Source organism: Pyricularia grisea, assembly GCF_004355905.1.
Source record: "Pyricularia grisea strain NI907 chromosome Unknown Pyricularia_grisea_NI907_Scaffold_1, whole genome shotgun sequence".
NCBI lineage: Eukaryota > Fungi > Ascomycota > Sordariomycetes > Magnaporthales > Pyriculariaceae > Pyricularia > Pyricularia grisea.
In genome coordinates this window covers 200795-219668 of record NW_022156716.1, presented here as the reverse complement: position 1 = coordinate 219668, position 18874 = coordinate 200795, and the positions used below count along the sequence as shown (strand labels likewise).

Sequence of the window (18874 nt, the reverse complement as noted above, 5' to 3'; positions counted from 1 at the left end):
ATGACGGACTATAAAGTAAGAAAAGTAGAACAAAAAAAAAATCCATCCCAAGATGAGATGGTTGGCGCATATGCCGTCGGAACGGTTCGTATTTCTCCTGGTCAATCCGGAAGCGCCATCAGTGCTGGTCACCATGCCTGAATGCCTCGCTGCAATATGCTTTTTTATCCGATAACGAACGGTCTAGACAAGTCTTATACTGACAAGCGAGGAACAACAACCTGGGGAAAAAATATTAGAAGAATATTTGTGCCGTCAACAGAAGAAAAAAAAACCTTGAATGCAAGCTAGACCCCTCCAGCTCCCGTCCATACCAGGCACCGACATCGTAGCTTTTGCAAACCAAATGCGACCGATCAATTCGGGCGATGAGGGGAGCGTGCACGCGACGAGCTGACTTGCTAGGTACTGATCGCCGTTCCAGGGTCTGTAGGCGTGTCTCAGATGGCCGCATGCAGAGGCACTTAGGGGTTCGGTTCTAGGGGCTGATTTCGGAGGGGCCCACGGTCGGTCGGGGTCACTAGCATCAATTAGATCGCACAAATTATTGGCAACCACCTCAAAGGGCTGGCTTTGTTTTGGCTAACGATTATGGCCTTGGAGCCAAATTGTGCACTTTCTTTGTTTGCTTGCGAAAAGACATTGGCAGCTCTAGCCTGCTGGTGGGATTCAATTGACCCGAGCCCATTTCGTTTACGATTTACGAGTTGCGAACTTGACACTACGCGCCACGCTACTCTAATTTGGAACCTAAGGTTAGGTCCCTACCTTGGGCACCTGCGGTAGGTCGACAACCAGATAAAAAACAAAATATAGATAGGACTGGAAGGTTCAGACCCGTGGTTGCTCGCAGACGGAAAGGAGCAACCTCGCGTCCGCTCCCCGCGCCTGTCAAAGCCATCAAGCGAACCAATATTCCAAGGATGAAAAAAAAAGCTATACATGGGACATCTTAAACCGAAGATCATCTTGGACAAAACAATGCACACCCGACACTGCCTTGACTAGGTACATTGCATTACTTGCATGGTCAAATGAAATTCACACAAATAACCAGAAACGGGGGCTATCCATCCGTCTTTAGGCCCCTACCTTGAGAGCCTACTACATTATTACAACCCTCATCTATAGTATACTCGATGCCCACCTTTCCGAAAACCCCCGTACTATGTATCCTCCCTTTGTGGAACTTATCTGGAAGCTTTTCTTGTGGGTATCAAAAAATAATAATCGGTATGCAGCGCAGCAAGCAGTAGGTTTTGTTGAAACACCCCGACATGTCAGTTGCCTCCTGACTCGCGAATTAATTACTCAGAACTTTTTTTTTCACTAGAGAAACCTGCCAACTTGTCTTTTTGATGTCTTGTGCCACGTAGATTACTGTGATGTCAAAAAATGTCTCCCCTTTACCCCTCCTTCATTGCCACCTTGCCTCTGTTTAACTCATAGGCGGCGGCGGCGGCGGCAACATCTGGAGATCTTGTCCAGCCCACCCATCAATTCGCTGCACGGGCTTGACGGATGTGATGGAGATAAATATCATTGGTCACGTTTTTCATTTAGCGGGAAAAGTGGGAAATCTGCACCTTACACCTACAGGCTACAGTATTCCTTACAAGAACCGGCCGGTAGAGCAGCGCAATAACCAATTTGCCAAGAACAAACGAGGGCGCTCTGTGGCTTGTTCCTGGCACCCCCAAGGAGAGACCGATTTGGGCCCTGTGTGTGCGCGTCTGACAGATCGTGCGTGGCTCTTCCTCGTTCTGCCTGTTATTCTTAGCACACCAAACTTCAACTCAGAGAATGTCGGAATTTTGGGGAGGCTTTGCGAGTCAGAGTGGTCAACAATAAGAGCCCGTCCCCTTGTTACTGGTACTGTGGTCACTTTTGCAGTGGAATGACTGGGTTGACCCAGCTCCAGGGAGGCAACCACCCCGAGGTGACAAGTGTGTTTATTTTCTTCTTGTTCTATTCTCGCTTCCTTTTGTCTCATTCTCTTGATGCAGCAAACTCTAGCCAAGCACAGCATCCCACCAACAAAGCAAGCCGACAACGATCGACGGGCGCCCGACAGAAGCACCCACTCACTGCACCTGGCAAGGTTCGGTTGCATGCAGCACAGCACGTACACGCAGGGGACACTTGATCGCAGAAAAAGGTGATGACCTCTGCATCCAATCACAGACCCTGACGGCAGAGTGGCCCTCACACAATGCTGCCAATTAGAGAGCTCTCCTATCCGCTAAAAGGCGCTAGATCCCTGCAAGCTGGTCTACCCCTTGTTCCGTCTTCTGGGGCAGGGAGTGGCTACTCGCCTGTGCTTGCCTACTTCCGCGACTGGACTAGTTTGGGAGAGAGTAAAAACACGCACCAAAACGGGGTGGTGGCCAAATGTGAGAAATCAATCGATTGCACAAGTTCGTAATGTACCACCAACACAAACAAACCCAAGAAGAAATGCAGTACATTTGCCGATGTAAAACGTATATGACATATCAACTCAAGATGGAATTACAAGTTGGACATGCATTCCCGATTTTCAAGCAAGTACCGGGTCGAGACGGGCCTTCCTTGGGACATTTTTGCGACAAGATTGGACCAAGTTCCGTCTGTTTAGCTGTTTTCAACGCTCCCCCCGGTCCGATCGAAAAGGAAAACCAGGGTCTCCACTTTGCAGTGACTGGTAAGAAGCCTGCAGAGGGGCGTCCAATCCCACAACCCGCACGGCCACGAGCTCCATCCCGTCCCGTGAATTTTCTCTTTTCTTTCGCCCTTCTCCTCCTCGTATGCATTCAAAGCTTTTGGCTTCTCTCCTCGTTCTTTCTCTCTCGTCGTTGCATCACCAACACACCGCCCTTCCTTTTTTCTTTCTTCCTTCCTTTCAGTCTTTGAATTCGGTCGTCGTTGTCGCAGCTGCTACTACTGGTTGTCCCATTGTGACTCTGAAAAATATCGTTCCGTCATTTACAAGAAAATAAAAAAATCTTTTCATAAAAAGACAAAAAAAAAAGGAAATTCTCGGATCAACCGCAACCAGCAAGGAAACCGCACACTACCTGCGCACCCACATCTGCACGCACAGCATCGCCACACCCAAAAATCCACTTCACCGTCTTCGACAAACAGACTGCTAGAAAGCCCACACAGGAAATTGAAAAACAAAACTCAAAACTCGCACTCACCTAATTTTGTGTACTCTATCCGGCATTCGCACTCATTCTTTTCAGTTTCAGTACCATACTTTTTGTTCAATTCAACGGTCTTCCGACTCGATCGACCAACAGCACATAATTTCCCCGGCAATCTCGACTCCAAACACACGCAACTCCTTTTTGGAGACAGACACCCGGATTTCAGTTCCTTCCTGCAACCACAATATCTGGTCGCGACGGTGCTTCTTTGTTCTTCACGATGTAAGCAGGCACTCGGAAATACTATTACTTGGATGCGACTTTGTCCGTCGCGCCCATGTTGGATGTTGATGACGCTAACCTTTTACCTACCTGTGCCGCAGACAAAGCTTGCTCCTGCCGTCTGGATCGGCCAACCCGAGACCAAAACCTTTCCACTCTTTACACCAAAAGTCACCGACCACGATCCTTCGCTATACTTTTTCGACTTCTAGACAAGATTGATTGATCTTTTTTTCTCGATATCCCAACATCCCATTTTACATCATTCTTCTTCTGTCAGATACTCTTTTTTTGGATTTATCCATCCTCTTTTTCTTCCTTACTCCCAGAGAGATAGAATTTGGTACGCGCGAAACCAGAAACCGGCTCGAGATCGATTCTTCAGTCTTAACTTTGGACGTCAAACCAACATAATTTTCAACGCATTCGGACAGCTTTTCAGGTCATTTATCGGTTTAATTCGGTCCCTTGCATCGAGTCATTTGGAACTCGACAACTTCATTTTACCTCGTTAAAACAATCTTTTTTTCAAACTCAAATTCGTCTATGACCGCAATGGACGCCATCGCCGCTATGCCTCAGTCTGCCGGTTTCGACGGCCAAGCCCTGTCCGCTCGTGCTGGTGGTCTCGCTTCGCGCCGCGGAGGCCAGGGAGTAAAGCCCCTGACTTTCGACCAGAACCTTGGTCCCGGAGCTGTTGAGCCCGCTGCGCCTACTCCTCGCACCACGGCACGCTCTCATCTCCTCGCTGGTCTGCGAACTGCGCCAAAGAGTGCTACCGCTGCGACCTTTGCCCAGTCCGGTACACTTAACTCTGGCTCCACCGGGCAAAACAGGAACTCTCTCCTGGGACATGACTCTTTGTACAACGGTCCCAAGACTTCTCTTCCCCGCTTCGCTCAGCAGCAGGGACAGAACGCGACCCTTGACTTTGCTGAGCTCCAGCAGCAGCGTCTGCAGGAGCAGCAGCAGCAGCAGCAACAGCAGCGCCTTCAGGAACAGCAGCAGCAGCAGCAGCTGTTTCTCCAGCGCCAGCAGGAGGAGCAGCTCCTTCAGCAGCAGCAGCAGCAGCAGCAGCAGCAGCAGCAGCAGCAGCAGCAGCAGCAGCAGCAGCAACAACAACAACAGCGTGCTGCCGAGCAGCGACGTCTCCAGCAGCAGCAGCAGCAGCAACTCTATACTGCTGACCAGATTCTTGCTCCTCCCGAGATCCGCATTGAGGAGCAGAGCCCTGAGCACATGGACCCTGCCGTGTACGCCAATCTCGTGTCGACCAACCTGTACCTTGCTCAGCAGCAGCAGCGCCTCCAGCAGCAGCTTATGACTCTTCAGGCCGCTCAGCAGCAGTTCCAGACCATGAACATCAACGGAGGCCAGAACTACCACACTGCTTATCAGCAGCAGCAGCTTCAGCAGCAACAGGCGGTACTGATGCAGCAGCAGGCCATGATCAATGGTATCCAGACTGCCCAGGGAACTATTTACGCCATGTATGACCCTGTGACTGGCCAGCCATCCTACTATCTCAACCAGTCGCCCCAGGTCCAGAATCATTATGGCGACCAGTATGGATACCAGGCGGCCCCCAGTGTCCAGGTCTCGCCTCCTCCGGCCGAGTCGCACATGAACGGCTTCCGCAACTCGTCTCCCCCCCGCCGTTTCCAGTCGCCTGGCGGAGAGGATCACACTCCTCTTCCGCCCCCTAGCGCCAACGCCTTCCGTCGCGGCCACAAGAAGTCAACCTCCATCTCTAACGGTCAGGGTGGCCTTTCCGTGGCTACCAACGACTCTAGCCCCAAGTCTGCTGGGCCCAAGACGGCAAACTTCCCGCTTACCCCTGGCGGCTATGGACCTGGACAGGCACGTGCGGGTGAGCACCCTATCCGCCAGCCCACTGGTCCCCCCTCGTTCGATGAGCTTCGCACCAAACCGACTTCGAAGCACGATGGCAGCAAGAACTTTGCTGGCCGCGCCCGACGCTCGGCTCTGAGCAACCTCGTCCGAGCTGGCATTACGCGCACCCAGGTCCGCAGCCCTGGCTCATCCGGTAGCATTAGCCCAGTTTCAGAGTCGGCTGAGGAGATGCCAACGCCTCTTACGGAGGACGACGACTCGGTTTCGGGCTCGGGTAGTCTCAATGGAGATGACGACGTCGACTGCCACCCGCCTAGCTCGCGTACCTCGACCGGAAGCTGGGGCGCAATCGGCAGCAACAGGCCTGCATCCAAGGCCGCAGACACAGTTAGCATTGCCAGCGATTCGGACAGCGTCAGTGGAGGAGGATCATTTGCGAGCATGTTTAAGGTGGCTGGGAAGCAGGGTGGTTTGGATGGGTCTGCGCCTCGCAAAACACCCATGTTGGTCCTGAACCGCGCTGGTGCTGTGGCCAGGTAAACCAACATGGAAGCAAAAAGAATCCGCATGACAAAGTGTTGATTGCTTTGCTCATTTGGTTCGTTTTCATGTCTCTCTTAGCATTCGTCTTCCGTCATTTGTAGTTCATGCTTTCTTTCGCAATTTAACGAAAATGGAGTTTTAACCTCACGGGTGGTTCTTGGCTTTTTTGCACGTTGCTTTCTTGTACCTTTGGCTTCTTCAATTCATTCCCTCATTGCATGGCCTACTTTTTCATGTCTTCTGATCAGTCCATGGAAAATATCCATGTTTTTATCGTTCTACATAACGTAATTAAGGAACATGGTATTTTGACCCTTGCTTCTTTCATTCGCTTTATATTTCTGGAAACTCTTGATCGCGTGAGCGGCATATTTTGTTTGCTTCCTGATGGCTGCGATTGATTTACTTTCTTTTGACCGTTGTTATCCCTGAATCTCTTGGGTCTGTCTTGGAAGTCGAGGCTCTCAACTTTGAGTTATATTAGGGATTGTAATGGTGGTTTGCAAGCTCTTTGAACTTGTGACGCACTTCTACGGCGATGCTTGGAGTATTTTGGCGGGGAATCATCATGAGGAAACATGACTTCACTTCGGCAATCTCGAAGACGACGAATAGTCACTGCGAGATTTGCATGTATATGGGTTTCTTACACCCACTTTTATCCGAGTTCAATGAGAATAAGACTTGGGACATAACGACGTTCGCCTATATGTGCTCAACTCTATTGTAAATGGTGATTTGCTGTAGAATCTGCTGAAGAGTTTCCCCCTTTAGCCCCTAGTCAGACAGAACTCGCTGTTTTTAATAAGACTCTCCGGGGGGTATAGCGAACTGCCACATGTAGCGAATGCCAGAAACGTTATAGAACCAAGGGCCCGGGTTCGATCTCGCATTTTGTGTAGGTTAATCGGATGAACGAACCAGCTTAGGTCAAGGGCATGAGGGGAGCGGAAGGACTGGCCACATTAATCTGATGTGGTGAAATAACGTTACCTAAAGACCGACGCAGCCTTACGTACAGGCAGGCTCTTTGAAGCAGGGCAGGGACATGAGCTCTCTGGGCGTAATCTTGGGGGTTGTTTAACGAGGTTTCTTTGATGTAGTAATTATTACCAATGTTTGCTAATTCTTTGGCAGCCACGAAAAGAAACACACAAAGTTTGTTCAAAGGCTATTTATTTATTTAATCTTGGTAATTTGGTTTTGAAGATTACGGTCGCCGAGTCTGCCCTCTGTGTTTTTAGGGTTTGATACTATACATGGGTCCCAACAGCGACCAGTCTATGGTTTAGATTTGGGACCTTCATCTCTCCTATTTTGAGCCGACAAACCCGTTGGTGCATCTCCGGACGCTATGTTTGGATGACATTCAAAACTGCTGGAGAGTGGGGTGTGTTGGAGCAGCACGGCCTGCCCCACTTTGCCCATCTTCATCCCCCTACGATTGATACAACCCTGTTTTCGACCCAGGGAGAATGGGGTATTAAACCAACCGGTATTTCTCGGGCGTTGAACCCTGGAAAAATAATAGTAATAAAGAGGACAAGGAGTTTGGACAGATTCTAGTCGCTTTCTCGTCTTTTAATCTGCTGATTTTCCCGGCTGGATTCATTCAGAAAAGCAGCGTGTGATTTGGACAAAAGGTAGGCAGGCTTTGCAACCGGTTACATTGCGCTTCTCTTTTGACGTGCAGCATCGAATTGTCACCCCGGCCGATTTGAGGCAACTGATAAGGGATTGCCCTCAACGATCCCGCGTTAATTCGGGTTGTCTTTCAAGTGCGGAGGTCCCATGACCCAAACCCACCACCCGGTTGGGAGACGTCATTTGGTCGGCAAACACGGCTACAGCAAGTAATTGATTTGATTTGCAAAGTGCCAAACATCAATTCTTGTGCAATTTTTAACGGGCAACACACTGCGGAGGAAAGATACCGCCCTATTCAGTCGCAAAAAAAAAAAAAACAAAAAAAAAAAAAAAATCCTAATGGTTTCGTCTTCTGTCACATTTTCCGCAGCACGCCAACTGCCCTGCCCACTTACCTTACCTAAACCTTACCTTGTCTAGGTACCCAGGTACCTAAGCAGACAGATAGACAGACTACTTTCACCAAGCTGTTCCTGACCAAAGAAGCTTGAGCCGTCGGAAATTCTCACCTGAACAACTACCGCATAACACATAACACTACTGCGCATTCATGGACGGCCCCTGATCTGATGATAGCCACAACACAGGCCAATGTCACCACCGATCTAACCAACTGCCGATCCCTCTCGAGCCCGAGCTCCGTCGATCCCTCCCTGTCAACAACTACCTACATGCCTGTGGCGTCTGGTCCGTTTGTCAAATTGCAGCTGCCGTCAGACTTTTTACTCACCCGACTGGCCAACCTAGCGCCGGGTCGCACCGTACCGTTACCCTACCGCGTCGTATCGCATCGCATCGCATCGCATCGCACCGCAACCAGCCAGCCACATCGCACACACACATTCGGCAAACCACCACATTCCCCTACCTACCGACCGGTAGCACATAGGGGCTTGCTTACCCGATGGACGACCGCCGACCCGCTTTCCTCCGGCCCACCGATGGCCGTTCCGGCACACCACTTCTCTACAAACCCGATCGCGACTCGACCGAGCCGGGCTCGACACTCTCCGTAGACGCAGATCGTGGCCGCAGCGGTTTCAACGGCCCACACCGTCGGCCCTCCCCGAATTTACCACACACGCCGACGACGCCACGGTCTACGATGCCAACACTCTCACGGCGGAGCACGATGCGGTCGCAGTCGCCGCCGTCCAGCGCAGCGGTGCAGGCGGCCCGCCGCAAGTACACATACGCGGGAATCTTCCTCGTCGTGAGCCTGCTCAGCTTCACCATCCAGACGGAGCTGGCGTGGTACGTGCAGCAGGCCGGCTGGGCTAAGCCCTACTGCATGCTTTACCTGACACACGGCTCGTGGGCGTTCCTGTGGCCCGTCCAGCTGCTCATCCTGCGCATCCAGAAGCGCGACGTGCCGTGGCCTGTCTTTTGGCGCCGTCACGTCTGGCTCGTTCGCACCACGGCCATCATGGTGGAGCGCCACGACCTCGATCTGCCCAGGGGCTATGGCGAGAGGAACCACAGCCCGTGGCGGTACATGGTGCGAACCACAGCCGGCATCACGTCGGCCTTGACGGTCGCCGGGCTCAGCTGGTACATCGCGGTCAACATGACGACTCCCAGCGACCTGACGGCCATCTACAACTGCAGTGCATTCTTTGCTTACGCCTTCAGCGTACCGCTGCTCAAGGAGAAGCTGCGGCTGGGTAAGAGCGTTGCCGTTGCCATCGCAATTGCCGGCGTGCTGGTTGTGGCCTACGGCGATGGCAACGGCGTCAGCACCCCACCGCCGTCTACCTCGCCTCCCGTGCCACCCTCTGGCGAGGTTGAGGCCGGCGGGCATGTCGTATCTTCGCGGGCCACGGAGGGCGGCTCACCAGATACTGCGACGCGGTTCATAGGAAACGTCGTCATCGGTGCCGGCTCGGTCCTCTACGGCCTGTACGAAGTTCTATACAAGCGGTTCGCGTGCCCGCCGGACGGCTGCTCGCCCAACCGCGGTATGATCTTTGCCAACACCTTCGGGTCGCTGATCGGCCTGTTCACGCTGAGCGTGCTGTGGATCCCGCTGCCGCTGCTGCACTTGACGGGGCTGGAGACGTTTGAGCTGCCGACGGGCCGGGTGGCCTGGTACTTGTTTGTCAGCGTCGTGATGAATGCGACCTTTGCCGGGTCGTTCCTGGTGCTCATCAGCCTGACCAGCCCCGTGCTGAGCAGCGTGGCCAGCCTGCTCACCATATTCACCGTCGCGCTGGCCGACTGGTTCATCAAACGGCAGCCACTGGGTGGGGCGGCAATCATGGGCGGCGGGCTGATCGTCGTTGCGTTCCTGATGTTGAGTTATAGCAGCTACAGGGAGATGGAAGAGGAAGAGGCCAGGAAGAAGTTGGTAGACATGAGCGGGAGCGAGACCGACGATGAGGATGAGGACGAGGAAGATGTCTGAGACGGACTCCTTGGGCTTAGATTTTCTATTTGTTTTCTTTCCATTCATGATGGTCAACTAAAGATGTTGGCTATTTTTCAGTACATCTCGTCACCAGGTTAGAGTGGTCTTTTATTTTTGCCATGTTTGCCTACGCTTTTTGTGGTTTGGTACACGGTGCATAATACATGACTGGGCGTTAGACTCTGCATATACGCAGACATTATAGAAAGAGGGCCAGGAGGTACTCGTTATAGTTACACGGTTTGGAGAGAATTGGTTTGAGATTCTTTGCTGTTTATTTGTTGCCTGTCGGTGTGTGGTGTTGGTCGACCGGTTGTTCTGCTTTATTCATCATTCATGCTATAGCATCAGAGGAGTTTTGGGTACAATATCAGGCATTATAGTACAGTACACGGCATATTCCTTAGCATATATACATATATACATTCTATACAGACAAATCATTTCGAGATTGGGATAATTTTCATACTTGAAGAACTGGCACGGGGCATGCATCGCATCAGCCATGTCACGTGCCCAGGAGGATGTCCAACCCCCACTCGGGGTAAAGATTATGTTGCACTAAAACATCGTCAAAAACGAAGGCCTCCGTTAATAACTAATGCCAGTGACTTCGGTAAATATAACCTGCAACACACCCCCCAGCCCGCTGGCGGTACCATTTTTTATTACTACCTTTGGTACGGTAGCGGGATACATTTGTACAATTCCAATAAATCCAATTGGGTGGACAAATCTAATCCCATTTCACTATTTGTATTTTTTCACAAATATACCATATGCCTACCCGTGGATTTGCTTACGAAACTCGTTTTTAGGGGTGTTTTTTTCTAAGCTAGCAATTTTCAAGGGAAATTACAAATTTTCCCTTCCCAGGATTCGAACCCAGGCGCAATTAATCGAATCTCGGTAAGGTACTTCCTTCCCGGGTTTATAATTATTGCATTAAAACATCGTTAAAAACGAAAGCCTCCGTTAATAACTAATGCCAGTGACTTCGGTAAATATAGCCTGCAACAGATTAAGGTTAGTGCGCCCAGCTAGCTAGGTTCCCACCCCCGCGTTTCGTCCCCATCTTGTCGTCAGTGAAATACTACCTACCTTACCTACCTAGGGTCTGTTTGTCTTTGTAGAACGAGACTGCTCGCGAGACGAAAGATAACACAAAACCTCTATTTTTCCATCAGGAGATTCCTATCGCTCCAACCTTTTCCACTTTGATACAACTCTCGTACCATATCGACGTACAATGGAGACGCAGGCAATACCCCCGCCGACATCTCTTTCGGATCTTCCGAATGAACTTCTGTCCCACATCCTACGGTTCCTCGACTCTCGTCCACTTTCCGAACGCCGTCTACATGATGTAACACCACCGTATGCTGAACATGGTCACGTCGACCATCCGGCACTCAAGAACTGCTCGCTGGTCAACAGACGCTGGCGCGCCGCCGTCCTGCCCCTACTGTTTCGCCACGTCCAATGGCCCGTCGCCCACGATGTGCTCCTCGGCCTCGAAGACGATGGCGACCCAGTAGCTTCCATTCCTACACTCGACTTCATCCGCTCTCATAACCTCCAGTACCATGTTCGGACTTTTTCAATGCTGGTGGAAGACAATGTGACATCAAATGTGGCACCTAGAGATGTAGCTGAGAGTTCTCAAGGGCATGCACGCCGGAGCCGGAGCGATGCGACCGAGTGGACAACCTACAATCAAGACTACAACTGGCTGTGGGACGCAGTGTTTGAGCTGGTGAGCCCGTTACGCTTTACTCTAGTTACCACCCCACGAATTTTGGCAACCCTGTTTGCCCGGTCGATATACGTCGGGGATTCGTGGAGCTTCGGCCCTCAGTTGCACATTCTCTCACTGTCTCGAGAGAGCCGTCAAACCAAGTCTGGATCATCGGTAGAATCCACAGCCCTGTCAAGCGGCAGTACAAATGGCACGGCAGAGCTAGCGTCTGCGCCCTACCCGACCATATCTCCAAAGACAACCCTCAAGCGCATTCCCTGTACGCTCTTCACCGTGCGCCCTTGGACAAAGCTCCTCCTGAACGAGGGACCTTCGGTGCGCGTATACAGCTCGTACGAGTTCTTTCTCAAGCGTCCGCCCTCCATCCTTGGCGCTCTGCTCGGATGCGAGATGTACCCCAACGATCAGCCACTCCTCCCGCCATCGGTGTCAGACTTGTCGTACGTGGCGGCCTTCCCTCTGTCGACGCACGTGGGGGCGCTGGTGCGGAACCTGCCGGTACTGGATAGACTCTTTGTGCAACTCGTGCCACGCGAGGACCGGCACACCGTGCTGCGTGACCACCAACTGATGCGTAACGTCGACGCGGCAGACCTTTGGACGGAGCGCAACAGCGCTTACCAGCTCATCATCGGTGCCATACTAGGTGGGCAGTGGGGCGACAACTGGAACTCACTCCGCGTGTTTGAGAGCGGTGACAGCGCAGACCGCGAGGCGTGGGAGTTGGCGACGCAGTATGTCGAGATGTCGGGGTCGGATTGGCGGGTCGCGGGAGATGGCATCTTTGTGAAGACGGACAGGAAAGAAGAGGACCATGATGGAGATTATGGCCAAGCGGATGAGGAAAACGACGAGGATCCGGACTTTTATGAAGACGATGACGAAGATGACGACATCGGTTCCTTTGCAAATTCGCCCTTCATGTCAGTTTTACTCTTCTCTCCTCCATCTTGATAGCGGATCTTTCTTGCTTGCTAACATTCCCACAAAGGAGGGGGCAGCTGATACGGCTGTCTTTCAATGGCACTTCGGAGTTGCCTGTTTCAAGCCAGTTGCTTTATCGCTAAAATTCGGCAAACTCCTGCTGTGTTTTGATCGCGGTTCTTGCGATATTGGTTTACAGGTCGAGGACAAGGACCCTCACTGGATTCTGCTGCTGAGCAGTCTAGGGCCAACTTTGGTATTAGAACTAGTTGAAATCACTGTCACTAGGTCAATACGTAAACATGAATAATAGGTAGCAGAATTCTCATGCGTGATAGCGCGGGTATCTAGGTAAGGTTAAGATAGGTACACAAGCAAGGAGATAGGTAAATAGGTAAAAATGTGCTGTTGATCGCCGACCCCCTTTATCTCACTCATTATTAATCCTTCGTTATGTAGTCATATCTCTCTCTCTCTTGTGGAAAGTCCAACGATAGGTTCAGTCCTGCCGAGATTCACTCAACGCTGTATGGAAATCTCGGTCGTCCTCAAAATGCCTCCTTCCGCGGTTCCCTGCAGGATAAACTCCTCACTCTGCGAATCCGTCCCCTTGGAAGCCGACGGTTGTAGCTGCTGCTGCTGCTGCTGCTGTCTCAGAGCCTCGGCACCGCCCACGGCACCGGCATGGAACGAACCGACGCCTCCGCCAAGTATCTGCCTGCTCGTGCGGCTCAGCTCGATGTCGACGTCGTCGTTGTCGGTCTGGTTGATGTAGCCCCTCTTGGACCGGGACCTGTTGTTGCCCTTGCTGTCAAAGTACATGGCGCCGCTGCTGTTGCCGTAGCTTCGGGGCTTGGCGGTGCTGCCCAGGTGGAGGGCGCGGCCGAGGAGGGGCTTGAGGGTCGGCGCGCAGGCGGCTATGATGCCCGTGTTGAGTTGAAGGCTTTAGGGTGGGAGAGAGTGGGAGAGAAAGGTTAGAAAGATGACTTGGTTGAGGGGGCCAGGGGGGGGGATTTATGGGCTCGGGGGAAAAGACAAAGGTGGTATACTCACAAGGCCCAGAACTGTACGCCGTGCATAAACGGACTGTCGCGGTCACCGCCGTGTTTGATCTGGTATGTGGCCTTGAGGACTCCCATGACGACGGCACTAACATGAGAAAATTAGTCAAAAAGAGGGGGGGCCCGAGCTAGCAAAGTTGACCTGGTCGCATGAGATATGACTTACATCAAACCCAGGCTCAGTACAATGCAAAGATAGATCTTGGTCTTCCTCTTCATCTGCAGCATCCAGATGATGGGGATGGGCAGCGCCGCAAACGCCACGTCGGTAAATATGTTGACGGCGTTGTGGATTAGTCCAAACATGACAAAGAGCTTGATGTCGTAGCACTTTGGATTGACGCTCTTGTCCCAGTAGCCGTGGACGGGGTCACAGTAGAAGATGAGGGTACCCCAGGCATAGATGGTGATGGCGGCCGTCAGGGCAAGAAACCCGTAGAGGGTGTTTGTGTAGGCCCTGTGTCCCCCACCCAGCTTGAGCAGCGACAGGGCGATGGAGACCTTGAGGACCGAGATGCCGCCCGTGTTGTTGATGATGCTCTGGAAGAAGCCAAACTTTCCGTACTGCATGCGCATGGCCGGCGTGATGAACTCGGAGTGCTTGCCCATCCCGTTCTGGGCCTGGATGCCGTGCGTGGCCATGCCGACGGTCGCGCACGCCGCCGCCGCCAACATGAAGTAGTCGTCGAGGCCTGGCGACTTGACCACCACGAAGCGCGTGTACATGCGCAGGCAGACACTGAAGATAGCGAGGGCGTAAAACGTGCACATGACGCCCATCAACCACTCCGTGTTGCTTTCCTCGGCTCGAGACGACATTGTTGGCGGTTTTTTTCCCTGTCAAACTAATTTTTTTTCTCTTGTTGTGCAAGGTCGAGGTTCAAGCTCAATAAAGATGGGTTGGATGGAGATGCTTGCAAGCCAAGACTTGGGAGATGGCAAAGAATCGATCGACTGCTGTCACATCTCAGATAAAAAAAAAAGACAAGAAACGTGAATCGAGCCAGGACGTCAACATGAGATCGGGGGTCGGATCTACATAAAAAAAGAAAAAGAAAAAAAAAAAGAAGGAAGCACACAAGGTGTTCGCGACGGGACGGGAACCTGAATTTCACTGATGTGGGTGACTTTGACGGGCGTGCAGCAGTGCAACAACGGCTTGCATACTCCACCCCCATGATCGACGAGCATATTACGATTCCCGCCATCAGACCTACTTCCTCCCGTCTTTTCTGAACGAGTTAGACACGGAGAAAAAAAAAAAGAAAAAAAAATGCTTATACCCCTGAACCCCTCCCCTCACACGGCTGGTCGGTCATGTCTATAGCCTTGTGGGCAGTAGAATCTAGATTTACGGCTAGGGGATTAGCCATGGCTCGTTTCCGAAGACGAGGTTTCATGGGCCCTGTCTCTATGCCGGTTTAAACCACTCGCTGAACTGTGCAAGAGGGCGCAGGTGTTGGTCGCGGGGTTGCTACAAGGAAACATGCCAAGGCACACGGGAAAGCAATGTGTATGGCTAGGGGGTTGGATACCTAGACGAACGGAAATGGTGGCATGGTTTAGGGAAAAGATGCCGACTTGGACAACATGTAGGTGATAAAGGAGGATTCGATAGATGAAAGGGAGGATAAATTGAGGGAAAATGTCGAAGCTAGTAGCTCGGTCGGCGCTGTCGTTTTCACCACAGAAAGTGATATCTCTGTTATGATGTATGTACCTGACTATTCAAGATGCAACTCCGAAGATCTCTGTCAAAGGTACCATGGTAGATGCGTATCTCACTGGAACGAAAAAGGAATTAATATTTCCCTGCCAAAGTGGCAAACCCTCACGAACAAAAAAGAAAACAGAAAACAGAAAAAAAGGATGGCGAACCTGCAGCCACATGCACATGTTGCAGAATATCGGATATTTGGTACTACCAACTTGGCTAAAGATGTAATATCGCATGCCTTCAAAACCCATGCCATATTTATTTCAAAGGGAGTGTGGGTGGAGAGTTCACCGGATTAGACACCCACCGGTCGGTCTATTATCCAGAGGCGGCAAGGGCGGTTTAAAAGGGTTCTGCGACGAGAAAAAAAAAGCCCTGGCCTATGTCAGCAATGGGCCAATAAGGCGGCAACGGCGGATTCAAATCCCGGGGAATGCTTGGCGATTTACGGAATTATTAACGCAATGGGAAGCCGACTGATGTTGGTTTGATGGGCAAACGGTCCAAGGACTCCACTGGGAGAGAATTGTCTTGGGGATCTAGCTTCAACTTATGCTGGGCTTTGCTTGTCAAGGTTAAAATTTATGATAATAAGAGACCTTTTTTTTTCTTGGCTGCGATATTTTTGTCAATTCTATTCGATGCGTACCACGTAACAAAAACACCAGGAGCGCGGAGAAGGAGCCGACTTTGTGGGTTTCCCTTACAGCACCAAGAGACTTGGCATATGAACACATCAAAACCACCTTCTTTAACGAGATGGCCACAGATTTTTACCCAACTCTACCCTGAAAAAAAAAAAAAAAAAACAAGCAAAACAGAGAAATCCTCGATTCGATACTGCAGAACAGCAAAGTGTCGTCGGTCGACAAAAAAAGAAAGCCCCTGGAAGTACCAAGAACCACGTTCACCATGAAGCCATGCATATTGCACACCAACAACAATACGCTAGCAACATTGGCATGTCAAAGCGCATTGAGGAAACTTGGCTCATCATACGTAACCAGACATGATGTTCTCGTCGTCGCTCGTAGAAGAGGTAGTTGGTGTTTGACGGAATAATTCACTGTATCGCCACGGGAATCTACCATCTTCACACCCTCAAACTTGAACAACTTTGCTGCATTTAGACTAGATTATATCCCCGACGTGGAACTATGTCGTAAAACTACGCATCGCCCCGTTCTTGTCGTTACCTCCCGCAACCCACTTTCAGCTGTTCGGGAAAACCCTCAAACTGTCAACTCTGATTCGACGTTTTGCTAAGAAGTGATTTAATGACGTTTGGGGCTCATTGGGTGGAGCTTTCAATCTACCGTTACCACATACCATTCATCTCTATACCATTATTGCGTTGCCCCTTTTTTTTCTATAGGCACTATTGACAATCTGACATTGCCGAGCGGCTAGATAGAGAAACCAACGACTTTCGGGGGCCGGATGATACGACATGCCCAGGCTAGAGGCAAGAAATAAGAGAGGGGGAACAAGGAGTAAAGCCAAGCACAAGGTATGCGAAAAAGGTCCTTTTGCACTCTTTATTTATTCATACTTTTACAACGAACAGCATCCCTTTGTTTTCAAACATTTTTTTGTTCTTCATTGCTTCTGCATCTGTCTTGCCTGTCTGTGGCCTGTTTGCTCATTGTCATTCGCTCCCTTCCCTCAAGTTACTTTTTTTTTTCCTTCCTGCACTCGAGAAGGGTCCGAGCAAACATCCATCAGCCTTCCCCTCATCCTACAAGACAGGCTCTCAAACAAGCAGAAACAATGCATGTCGACATCCCCAGCGTCCTAGCGGGATTTGCCTGCCTTGCAAGCGTGGTGTCCGGGTCCGCCCTCCCGCCCGCGTCTGCGGCAGAGAAGCTCCTAGCTTCGTTACAGAAGCAGGCCATCACGGCTTTGAAGGAGAGGGGAGCAGGTGCAAACGGATGCACAATCAAGAATGCCGCTGTTAGGCGTGATTGGTGAGTGCGGGGGGAGAATTAATTCTGGTCTACCTTGCCTTTCTTTACCTGTGCCGTCTACGGTGCATTGCATTTACCCAAGCGGTCCACGATGCTTTTGCTTTGTCGCCACCTATAAGCAAATCAACCCACACCACCAAGATGCCACTACAATACTTCCCCCCATAGGGTGCGGGGAAACGTTGCTTTGCGGATTTGCAATCGGTCGTCCCTTGCGTCCGTGCTTTCCCTTGCACACCCTCTTTTTGTCTCTTTTTCTTTTTTTTTGTTTTTTTCTTTTTTTTTGTTTTGCTTTCCAACCTCATCATCATACGCCGTTGCCAAGAGATAATCACGTCAAGGGCAAAATAACATAGTCGTAGGTAGACTAACAACAAAAACAGGGCAAAGTTGAGCAAGAAAGACCGCAAGGAGTACATCCGTGCCGTTCAGTGCCTCCGCAGCGCCCCGGCCAAAGGAGACCCTTCCTTTGCGCCTGGGGCCAAGACCCGCTTTGACGACTTTGTCGCGGTCCACATCAACAACACCATGACCATCCACGGCACCGGAAACTTCCTGACGTGGCACCGGTACATCACCTGGGCATACGAGACCGCCCTCCGCGAGGAGTGCGGGTACAAGGGGACCCAGCCCTACTGGAACTGGTTCCACAGCGCCGACGACATGACCAAGTCGCCCGTCTTTGACGGCTCCGACACCTCGCTGGGCGGCAACGGCGAGTTCAAGGAACACAATGGTACCGTCGGCGGCGGCGGCGCCATTTTTATCCCTTCGGGTGAGGGCGGCGGCTGCGTGACCACGGGTCCGTTTGCCAACTTCTCGGCCAACATCGGGCCCGTCCGCCCGGGAATGGATGGGCTCGAGCCCTCGCCCACCGGAGCGCTGGGATCGAACCCGCGCTGCCTGTCGAGAGACCTCAGCAACATCGTCTCGCGCACCTACTTTACGCACGACAACCTACACAACCTGACGGTCGGGCTCGCGTCGAGCTCCATTGAGCTCATGCAAACCGAGTTCCAGGGTCGGTTCGGGGATGGGTTCCTGGGCATGCACGGCTCGGGCCACTTTGGCGTGGGAGGCGAGGCGAGCGATCTCTACTCGTCCATCAACGACCCTTCCTTTTACCTGCACCACTCCATGGTCGATTTTGTCTACTGGATCTGGCAGGCTCTGCACCCGGAGCAGGCCAACGACGTTGCCGGAACCATCACTATCAACAACAGCCCGCCCAGCAGGGATACCAGGAAGGATGACCTGCTGAGGATGGGCGTTACGACGCAGGACAGGCCGATTTCTGAGCTGTTGGATACCCTGGGCGGCACACCGGGATGCTATATTTTTGAGTAACGGAGAGTTGTTTATGGTGATCCGGATGATTGAATGCTAGAGGTTTGACGAATGTGTGCTTATAAAATAATATATTCTTTCCAGTTTCCTTTTGGCAGTCGTATGTACGTAATTGAATTTTGCCCAGAGAGGGTTGATGAAATAGAATTCTATCAACGCCAACTGCCTATCTAGTCTAGTTGCTATAGGTACTTACTACCTACCATACACACACGGTGGCTTTGTGAATTGGGGG

The 18874-nt window shown here is 51.5% G+C and overlaps 6 protein-coding genes across 6 annotated transcripts; 4 read left to right on the top strand and 2 right to left on the bottom strand.

Moving 5' to 3' along the window:
• Positions 1-3968: 3968 nt before the first annotated feature.
• PgNI_00048 (uncharacterized protein) lies at positions 3969-5807 on the top strand (the record flags this gene model as incomplete). Its single annotated transcript, XM_031120132.1, has 1 exon — positions 3969-5807. One exon carries the CDS (start codon positions 3969-3971, stop codon positions 5805-5807), a length of 1839 nt encoding a protein of 612 aa, XP_030987792.1.
• Positions 5808-6580: 773 nt separating this feature from the next.
• On the bottom strand, positions 6581-7153 carry PgNI_00047 (uncharacterized protein; the record flags this gene model as incomplete). The annotated part of the gene is made up of 3 exons (XM_031120131.1): positions 6581-6766; positions 6826-6948; positions 7088-7153. 3 exons carry the CDS (start codon positions 7151-7153, stop codon positions 6581-6583), a joined length of 375 nt encoding a protein of 124 aa, XP_030987788.1.
• Positions 7154-8361: 1208 nt separating this feature from the next.
• PgNI_00046 (uncharacterized protein) lies at positions 8362-9861 on the top strand (the record flags this gene model as incomplete). Its single annotated transcript, XM_031120130.1, has 1 exon — positions 8362-9861. The coding sequence occupies one exon, from the start codon at positions 8362-8364 to the stop codon at positions 9859-9861; it is 1500 nt and encodes a 499-aa protein (XP_030986598.1).
• A 1068-nt stretch (positions 9862-10929) lies between these two features.
• Positions 10930-12958, top strand: PgNI_00045 (uncharacterized protein). The gene is made up of 2 exons (XM_031120129.1): positions 10930-12546; positions 12615-12958. The coding sequence occupies exons 1-2, from the start codon at positions 11114-11116 to the stop codon at positions 12688-12690; spliced, it is 1509 nt and encodes a 502-aa protein (XP_030986625.1). The 5' UTR covers positions 10930-11113; the 3' UTR covers positions 12691-12958.
• A 108-nt stretch (positions 12959-13066) lies between these two features.
• PgNI_00044 (uncharacterized protein) lies at positions 13067-14635 on the bottom strand (the record flags this gene model as incomplete). Its single annotated transcript, XM_031120128.1, has 3 exons — positions 13775-14635; positions 13601-13696; positions 13067-13490 (listed from the first exon to the last, which is right to left on the bottom strand). The coding sequence occupies exons 1-3, from the start codon at positions 14425-14427 to the stop codon at positions 13067-13069; spliced, it is 1173 nt and encodes a 390-aa protein (XP_030986053.1). The 5' UTR covers positions 14428-14635.
• A 2442-nt stretch (positions 14636-17077) lies between these two features.
• On the top strand, positions 17078-18818 carry PgNI_00043 (uncharacterized protein). Its single transcript, XM_031120127.1, has 2 exons — positions 17078-17292; positions 17676-18818. The coding sequence occupies exons 1-2, from the start codon at positions 17096-17098 to the stop codon at positions 18637-18639; spliced, it is 1161 nt and encodes a 386-aa protein (XP_030986874.1). The 5' UTR covers positions 17078-17095; the 3' UTR covers positions 18640-18818.
• Positions 18819-18874: the final 56 nt, after the last annotated feature.